The sequence below is a fragment of the Tachypleus tridentatus genome, chromosome 1, assembly GCF_004210375.1.
Source record: "Tachypleus tridentatus isolate NWPU-2018 chromosome 1, ASM421037v1, whole genome shotgun sequence".
Classification (NCBI taxonomy): Eukaryota; Metazoa; Arthropoda; class Merostomata; order Xiphosura; family Limulidae; genus Tachypleus; species Tachypleus tridentatus.
The window spans coordinates 177921661-177931838 of record NC_134825.1 but is presented as its reverse complement, the minus strand read 5'-3'; the positions used below and the strand labels follow the sequence as shown (position 1 = coordinate 177931838).

Sequence of the window (10178 nt, the reverse complement as noted above, 5' to 3'; positions counted from 1 at the left end):
CTCCGAACTCAAAAAAGGTGAAACATGCTAAACTAACAAAGAAAAAAGTATAAGCCAAAATTATTATATTAATTAAATAAAAATATTTCAAACAAAAAATAATATTCACAAAGTAATGATTTTATTACCTCTTTCAAGTAATATTATCTCTGTTTCAAATATTTTTTTCTAGTTTAAAATTTTGATATTCTGCCTGATGTGCTTGGTTCACGTTTTGCAGACATTAGCTTGGTGAAACTAGGTCATGTACGTCAAAAACGTAAATATTAACTTGTAATGTATATATTTATTTAAAGTAAGAGTATGCTCCATTCTTGAATAAATAGACAGTTGATTTGATAATTTGGCACTAACAGTTTTTAAATTTAGAAGTGATATGAACTGCGACAAGTTTTATGTTAACTTTATAATAACGAAAAATGCTCTTGAAACTATAAATAGATTCATATCTTGGTAAGGCACTTACGATTTCGGATAAGTTATAAAATTGTGTTACTTAGTAATATAAATTTTGTACCCATTAGAACATGAATGTTCTAACTATGCCTCACGGAGCCCTTGGGCCCCACCATAGTTATCTGGGGCTTCGCGAGGAAATATCAGAATATTAATATTTTTCCTAAAATTAGAAAATTGAATCAGAATACGTTGTACAAAAAAGTAAAGTATATCTTTAATATAACACGTTTACCGCGTATTGGGCCTTTTAGTATTTTATTCTGCCTAACGCCAGATGATTTTATTTAACTTAAGGGGAGTTTTCGCGGTGAAAGTGTTAATACAATCTCAATTAATTTTAATAGTGGCACCACTGGTTGCTAGTAGATATGGAACCATTTCAAGATCACATGCGTCATTGGAGATGCAAGATTGCCTGGTAATTTTAGTACGAAACATCGGTCAATCCTGGAGAGCGATGCTGTCTTTTAAAAGCCCGATCTGGATTAGCGGCTAAATCCCGAACGAAATGAAACATGATGTCATAGCTGAAACTTGTCCAAATTTGAAACATTGTGATGAAATTAAATGCAGTATCAATTGTTTCAATTTCAAAGTATATTTATATGAAGTATAATTATATTTATGACAATTATAATTGGTAATTGTCAGGTGAGATTCGTTGTAGTTTCAGAAGACAAAACTTTGAACCAATGAGCTCTATGACGTCACATGCTTGTATCACGTCTTCTTTAATTTCGTTCAAGATTTAGATGCACGTCGGATCTGGCTTAAATTTTTCTGTTAAAAAACAAAATTGTAAAAATTAGAGGTTACCTTGTTCCTTTAGGAAAACATATTATTATAGCGGCCTAGCCTTTTTCCACAAATCTTTATTTCTGACTTCGTTATGGTAACACTGATCTTAGGTCAGCATGTCATTGTATGGTGATAAAACCCAAGTGCTCTAACGACTTTTCATTAAGAAGCTAATTTGTGTGTGTGAAAATTCCTTTGAACTTCCAAATATATAAAATACGTTTTGGACAAATTAATAATTAGTTGTCACCCCATAATGGATAAGTGGTTGAATATCAGTGATAAATCTGATACGAGTAAAAATCTTTCTAGGCCTAGGCCTAATACGAATTCATCGGCATGATCGTCGTGTGCAAGCATGTCAACGCAGGATGATGCAAGAAGTAGTGAAACAATAAAGAAAATAAAGTTTGTTTGGTTTTTTTTTAATTTCGCTCAAAGCTACTCGAGGGCTATCTGTGCTAGCCGTCCCTAATTTAGTAGTGTAAGACTAGAGGGAAGGCAGATAGTCATCACCACCCACCGCCAACTTTTGGGCTACTCTTTTACCAATGAATAGTGGGATTGACCGCACATTATAACGCCTTCACGACTGAAATGGCAAGCATGTTTGGTGCGACCGGGATTCGAACCTGTTCATGGCTTTTAGTAACTTATATGGTAAGGGTAAACGTGTTTAATTATTATTACATTAGTGAGAAAACCTGTAAATAAGTTAGTTTGTGAGCCAGGTATACATTAATATTATATTTAGGTAGAACAGTTTCTTCTCTCTCAACCCCTACTCCAGACTTGTTCCAAAGCCAACAATTATCTCTAAATTTAAAGCCAATAAACTTTAGGTATAATCTTACTCTCTGGTCGAGGAATGTTTTCTCCTGCCCCTGAAAACACATATATACAGCATGGGTGGCACAACCTTGAAAGAAAATGTTTTTATACATCAGCACAAAAATAAAAACAAAAACGCTTTAAGAAATAATTCAGTACTATATTTGTTCTTTATCAGTCATATAATTACACTTGACAAAAGTTCTCTTTAGCATTAATATACCATAGGTGTAGAAAAAATCCACTGTAAAAACATTTAACAAAAATGCATGACAGAAAATAAATGAAGCTATTTAACACTAATGAAACACATAACAATGACTTTCAACATAGAAATGGCCATATCATTTAAAACCACACACAATATCATTTGACGAAAATAAACGCATGAGTCAAGCATACTACATAACATTAAAACACCAGTACTTAATAAATGAAAAATAACCAATAACATAATGCATTAAATAAAAACACTTCAACATAGGTTAACCTGAATCAGTACAAACTGAGATATAAAGCAAACTAAAAAGAATCGATGTTACACGCATACATGAATACAAAAGTTACACAAGAGGCACAACGTCCGTTCAATTGAGTTTATGAGCTCCTAGATATCATCTCTAGTTTTACAAATTGGTTATATACTATGAATTTCATTTACTGACACCAGTTGTCCAAGTTTCATAATGATTGAGCTTAATCCTAGTGAGAGTAACCAGGAGACTATCAATAGCAGTGCAACAGATTCGTTGTGTTGTCTCTTGCTTTCAGATGTAGTTCTTCCTCGTATGATTCATCCTCAATATCTAGATAAATACCTCAGCTTTTTTCTCTTCCTCTTTATGGTTGGAGTTGTTATTTCATGTGCATTAAGTTGGGATTTTGTACACAATGGAGATAAGCCTTAAGCAAAGTAACGCTGTTATTTCAGATTTATCAGGTAATAATTTTGTATGCAAATAAATTAATCCTTAAATGAAAAACAAAACAAGAAAAAGAAAACTTATATTTCAGGTTATTTTATATTTTGTGTATTCGTTTTTAGTGTACAGTAAAACATTTATTCGAAACCTAAGATGTCATAATGGCAAACGATTGATATCAGATGTCTTACATGCAATTTAGTGTTTTGATATTACAAACGTGAAGTATCAAAGAAAAGCAAATTATTAGGAAAATAAACGAAGTTTCAATAAACAATTTAAAATATTCTCTACAATGCATATTTAATGGATCTAATGTTCATTATTTTGTATAATATTTATTAGCCTAATATACGTTATTCTGCATTATATTTCGTCAGTGAGATATTATGAAGTAGTTTATTTTGTCAATAAATATTTTATTATCGTTTATTTTCATTATGAGAGAGTTAAAAGTTGGGAGTTGGATTAGCAATTGATTTATGCTGAGAATATAGCGAACAGACGATTTAGTGGCAAACCTATAGATAATATGAGATGAGTGTGAAACAGCAGACAAAAGCTATAACAGAAGAGAGACATCCAGTGGCACAGAAGTGTGTTTTCGAACTTACAACGCTAGAGACTGGATTTCGAAACTCACGATGGGCAGAGCATACTAGCCCATTGTGTAGCTTTGTACTTAATTGTAAACAAATGAAGCAAAAGAGAGCACAGTCACGTCCAAGGAAAAGTTCGGCGTGAAGTTAATTACCGTAAAAGTGTTAGGCCTAATGATTACCATGAGTTAAGAGTAAAACTTACAGTTTTATAGGTACAAGAAGTATAGCTCATTCTGTCAAAGCGAATTCAAAGTAATTTAACCAAATTGAGTGCACTTTAACAAAAGGAACAGACGATATATGTAAGTATGAAGACCGGACAAATTATATATATATAATTATTGGAAGAACAGGGTAGGGCTGTGGTATCAGCGTAGGTGAATTTACAGACGGAATACTGTTACGATATTGCTTTAGAAGTAAGGTAGATGAAAATATCAAGATAGCTTTTGTTTGTTTGGAATTTCGCACAAAGCTACTCGAGGGCTATCTGTGCTAGCCGTCCCTAATTTAGCAGTGTAAGACTAGAGGGAAGGCAGCTAGTCATCACCACCCACCGCCAACTCTTGGGCTACTCTTTTACCAACGAAAAGTGGGATTGACCGTCACATTATAACGCCCCCACGGCTGGGACTCAGGCGCGAACCCGCGACCCTCAGATTACGAAGCGCACGCCTTAACGCGCTAGGCCATGCCAGGCCCATCAAGATAGCAGGAACAAAAGATAAAATCATATATGACTAAAACATTGTACATGTATTAATTAATCTGCTAAATAATTATATATAAATAAATGAATTAACACGCAAGGTCAACCACGATAAACTAAATTAAGATTAGTATATTTATGATGATTCCTGGAGAGAAGTGTTATTTTGTCTTTAAGAAGAAGCTTTTTTATTACTAACATGAATCTTGGAGTCATTGTCATTAGTGCATTATAAGGGTGACAGCAAATCTCCTTGCTCGATCACACAAGAATAGCCCACAAGGTCGCGGTTGGTCCTGCTGTACAAATTTCTTCCCAATAGAATAACAGTTTTAAATCAAGGTAGGCAATGAGAACATAGCTTTTATGAAGTTTTGCATGAAATACTGAAACAAATAAAAAAAACACCAAAACAACTTATCTGTATCCGTTATCGCCAGGACTGTGGTGAAATGTTAGTAATAATAATAAAAGATGGGTTTTTGTTAAAGGTGAATTTTCAACAAAATTAATGATTGCCTAAGAAACTGTACTTTGGTTAGGTATAATTCCTGTGTGGTTGCCATATTTTTAAACACTTTAGTTTTTGAGTAAAAAATGAAACAAAATATGCGGGTTCTCGAACTCAAGTTTCTCTCGGTTGTTCGGCTGTTTCCGTGACGTTTTACAACTATAACATAATAGTTGCCAAACACGCTTCGTTGCGCGCCGACCAATTTGTTCCTTTCAGTGCTGGTGTTTTATGTAAGTCTATCTACACCTTGCACAAACTTACAGAATATGTCATATAAATTATACATTTATGGTAAATATTAAATTAACTATTCAGATTGCTACATCTAGTTTGATTTCATAGACAGAATTATGACGTATAATTGAAATTCATTTTGTCACGAGTCATAAATACCCGGTACAATGATTGTGGAAGGGCCGAGTATTAGTTACCATAGTCGGCAAAGTATAAACAAATAAAACCCAGTCTGTATACCAATAATTTATAAACACCGGACAGGTTTCGAGATGCTTAAAATTGCACGTGAAATAATACAGACCATATTTGTTGTCATGACTTAGGCTTACCATTCTTCCACTGGAGGTATGAAACGACTAGCAACCGCCCTGGGCGCTATCAGTATCAATCACTGTTCCGCTACTCTAACTCGTGGAACTGTCCTCATCATTAGAACTTGTCAGATCTGTATCAAAAGTAACTGTTCTAGGTTCGTTCAGAGTAGGTTCGAATTGATATGGCGCTAATCGACACTGTTGAGAACACAAAGTCAAAACAAACTCCGCCTCTTTTTCTCCGTATGCACTGGCCATTTTTATTTACATTCAACACTGGCATTGGCGGTTTGTTTGGCAACTGTTACGTCACAGTACTTTTCCTAGCGGCAAACGTAAAAACTAAAACGTTCGGATTGCCGCTCGGAATGGGCTCTTTCTGCACCTATTGTATGTTTCATTTATTAGCACATATTTTTTTATAAAAATGTGAACCTGCAAAATTAATCAGTATGGGTAGTTCTTTTAACTGCAAAGTTTTCTTTTTTCTGTAAAATTCACCTTTAAAACAGAACATTACAATTTCCTTCCTCCTCCCAATCGGTAAAGGGTAGTCGAGCTATTATTCTATCCTTTCATCAATAAAAACAACATCTAACAGTGTTTTCCTGTTGCCTCAAATCACGTGTACTTATAAACATCACTTGTAAAAATAATGCCGTTCATTTATTATTCGTCATTTTATTTACGCACCTCAAGAGACTATGTCTTTAAACTCCTATATTTTTATTTAAAATTATCTTTCAGGTTTTTTACATTTTGTATTCATGAATTAATTTTGAATTTTTTCATCATTTGACAAGAATATTTCTATTTCTTACTTAGCAAACAAAACAAACATTAATAATATTATTATTTTCCTACAACTTAGAAAAAGTTGAATATAAAATAATTGTGTGAAAATTACTTTCCCTAGAAGCATAAACATTTCTATATTGTAACTTGTATACAGTATTATGTATCAGTTTTCTCTGTTCTCTATTATAACACTGAGTTTTGATTGTATTCTGTAACACAATAGTGACTCATATGACAATAGTATCATGTATCTGTTCTCACTGTTCTATACTGTAACTTGTATAATACTTTACTACAGTAAAGTTTGGTTGTATTCTGTAACACAAAAGTGACCTATATCTCAACAGTATTATGTATCACTTTTCACTGTTCTATACTGTAACTTGTATAATACTTTATTATGGTAAAGTTTGGTTGTATTCTGTAACACAAAAGTGACCTATATCACAATAGTATTATGTATCACTTCTCACTGTTCTATAATACAACTTTTTTACTACTTTATTGCAATAAGCTTTGGTTCTATTCTCTCACACAATAGTGACCTGTATGTCAAATGTATTATGTTTCATTTCTCACTGTTCTATACTGTAACTTGTATACAACTTTACTACACTAAGCTTTGTTTTTATTCACTCACAAAGTAGTGAACTGTATATCAACAGTATTATGTCTCATTTCTCACTGTTCTATACTGTAATTTGTATACTGCTTTACTACACTAAGCTTTGTTTTTATTCACTCTTCTACAAAGTAGTTTGAACTGTATATCAACAGTATTATGTCTCATATCTCACTCTTCTATACTATAACTTGTATACTGCTTTACTACACTAAGCTTTGGTTCTATTCTGTAACACAAAAGTAAGGTATATATCAACAGTTTTATGTATATCATCTCACTCTTCTATACTATAACTTGTATACTGCTTTACTACACTAAGGTTTGGTTCTATTCTGTAACACAAAAGTAAAGTATATATCAACAGTTTTATGTATATCAGTTCTCACTCTTCTATACTATAACTTGTATACTGCTTTACTACACTAAGCTTTGGTTCTATTCTGTAACACAAAAGTAAGGTATATATCAACAGTTTTATGTATATCAGTTCTCACTCTTCTATACTATAACTTGTATACTGCTTTACTACACTAAGCTTTGGTTCTATTCTGTAACACAAAAGTAAGGTATATATCAACAGTTTTATGTATCAGTTCTCACTCTTCTATACTATAACTTGTATACTGCTTTACTACACTAAGCTTTGGTTTTATTCTGTAACACAAAAGTAAGGTATATATCAACAGTTTTATGTATATCAGTTCTCACTGATCTATACTATAACTTGTATACTGCTTTACTACACTAAGCTTTGGTTCTATTCTGTAACACAAAAGTAAGGTATATATCAACAGTTTTATGTATATCAGTTCTCACTCTTCTATACTATAACTTGTATACTGCTTTACTACACTAAGCTTTGGTTCTATTCTGTAACACAAAAGTAAGGTATATATCAACAGTTTTATGTATCAGTTCTCACTCTTCTGTACTATAACTTGTATACTACTTTACTACACTAAGCTTTGGTTCTATTCTGTAACACAAAAGTAAGGTATATATCAACAGTTTTATGTATCAGTTCTCACTCTTCTATACTATAACTTGTATACTACTTTACTACACTAAGCTTTGGTTCTATTCTCTCACATGATATTGTTCTATATGACAACAGTATTATGTATCAGTTCTCCTTGTTTTATATTATAAGTTGTATAAACTTTACATTATTGTGTATTTTAACAGAATGATGTATCAGTTCTCACTGTTTTATAGCTTGTAATTTATATTGAATTGGCTATTTTTAATTCATCATTTTCATGTTCTCTCATGTAACACAACATGTTTGGTCATCTGTGTAGTTTTTGTGTTGCATTTCTCTTGTGTGACTTGTGGTATTTGATTATTATTATTAAGATAAAAAATGTTTTAATATTATTATTTTATATAATGAAGTTTTAGTATATACATTTGGAAAATGAAAATAGGCAAATTGGATTTATTTGACTTTAAAATAATCATAAGGTGTTACAAATATTTTAAAAGTCTTTTTCCTAAAATGAAAGTTTAAACGTATTACGGTAAGTACAAGTCATGAAATACCTTTTTATTTGTTGTTTTTGTATCCAATTACTATTTCATTGTACAGTCAGATTGTTGGGGAAATATTGTAAAAGTCATTTTTGGAATGTCTGATTCCAAAAACAGAATTTATTTTTCTAATTCATAAAAAGAAAGATGGTCGGCGTTGATTTATTAATTGAGGAATTATTTGAAATACTCTATGTCTAATATTAGACAGTATTTATTACAAACCCATCTGTGTTCCTTATGTGTCGACGGATTCCTTGTAACACACAAGGAATGTTGTTTTCATCTGGATTACAAAAAAAAACAAAAAAACTTCTTAAGTCATTCGTACGATTTGAACTGTGAATGCAGACTCAAACCACTCGAACCGAGTGATTAAAATATACAGTAGTGTGCAGGTGCTAACTTCTCTTAAGCCTTTCTACTCAGCAGGAATAAAAATAAGAGCTTTACCTGAGTTCATGATTATAAAGTCTTGGTTCTCCGCCAGAGCGGCGTTCTTTGAACCAACGTTGCCGGTGAAAATATTTCTGTAAGATGGCCTGGCAAGATTCTGTGATGTAATAACTTTTCGGCAGACGGAATGCTTGGAAGTGTCGTCTTGGTGACTGGTGGTTGTCAAGGCAGCTATAAAATACTCTATCTTTCATCACAAAACTGTCATACTGCAACATAAAGTTATCTCTGTCTTTTATTTTTCTTTAGAAACGCTTGGAACTTTTAAAATGCTATGAAATCAATACAACGTAAAACGTAATATGAGATCTGGCGAAAGGTTGAGTAATCCCACCTTTTTCCTAGTTCGGAAGGTATAGGTGGTTTATGCACCTAGGTTTTCGTGTTCTTCTTGACCTGTGTTGGATTCGAAAACATTTTACTGGCTACATTTCTCAGATAATTTACATAAAACATATAACAAGTTAAGTATCAAAATTTGAAAGTTTTCCTCTTCTCCAACATTTTATAGCGTTACTTCGTACTGGATGAGTCATACTTAAGAAAGCATACACCCGATGGTGACGAATGTGGCTTTGATAAGCATCTCCTCAGAGCACAACACACGATACTCGCGACGACCATGTTGGGTTTTCTACATATGCTTGCCACGGCAGCAACGGTTTACTCGTGCGAACCTGTGGAGATTCCCATGTGCCTGAACATGCCTTACAATATGACTCGTATGCCTAATCTGATGCATCACAGCACCCAAGAAAATGCCATGTTAGCATCAGAGCAGTTTGAAGTTCTGGTCAAGACACGATGCTCTCCGTACCTCCCGTTCTTCTTGTGTTCTCTCTACGCCCCCATCTGTACCATGGAGTTCTCCATTGAGGCAATTCCTCCTTGTCGCAGTGTTTGTGAGCGAGCACGTAAGGGATGCGAACCCTTGCTAAACAGATTCAATGTTTCTTGGCCCGACTATTTGGACTGCACAGAATTTCCAATCTATGAAAGAAGTGTTTGTATAACTCCAGAAGCTATATTTAATAACGGTAAGTTTTATCTGAAATAAAGTAACTGATTCAGAGCTATAACAACGCTATTGTAACTGTGATGTATGTGCAGTAGGATGGAAGGACTGCATAATACATGGTGGCCCAAACATTAGAAATGTTCCGTAAAATATAAACAGTAAATAAGTCGTTCAAACGTATTCCAACAACTAAATATTCTATTAATTAAATATTTTTAACAACAAAAAGATTGTAACAACTAAAATATATTGTAGCAATTTTAAATATTGTAACAACTACATATTCTAAAAACTAAAATATATTGTAGCAATTTTAAATATTCTAACAACTAAACTATTCTAACGACTAAAACATTGTATCAAC

At 33.0% G+C, this 10178-nt stretch overlaps 1 protein-coding gene across 1 annotated transcript; it reads left to right on the top strand.

The window, feature by feature from the left end:
- Positions 1-9418: 9418 nt before the first annotated feature.
- Positions 9419-9853, top strand: LOC143233774 (secreted frizzled-related protein 3-like). The gene has a single exon (XM_076470419.1). The coding sequence runs from the start codon at positions 9419-9421 to the stop codon at positions 9851-9853; it is 435 nt and encodes a 144-aa protein (XP_076326534.1).
- Positions 9854-10178: the final 325 nt, after the last annotated feature.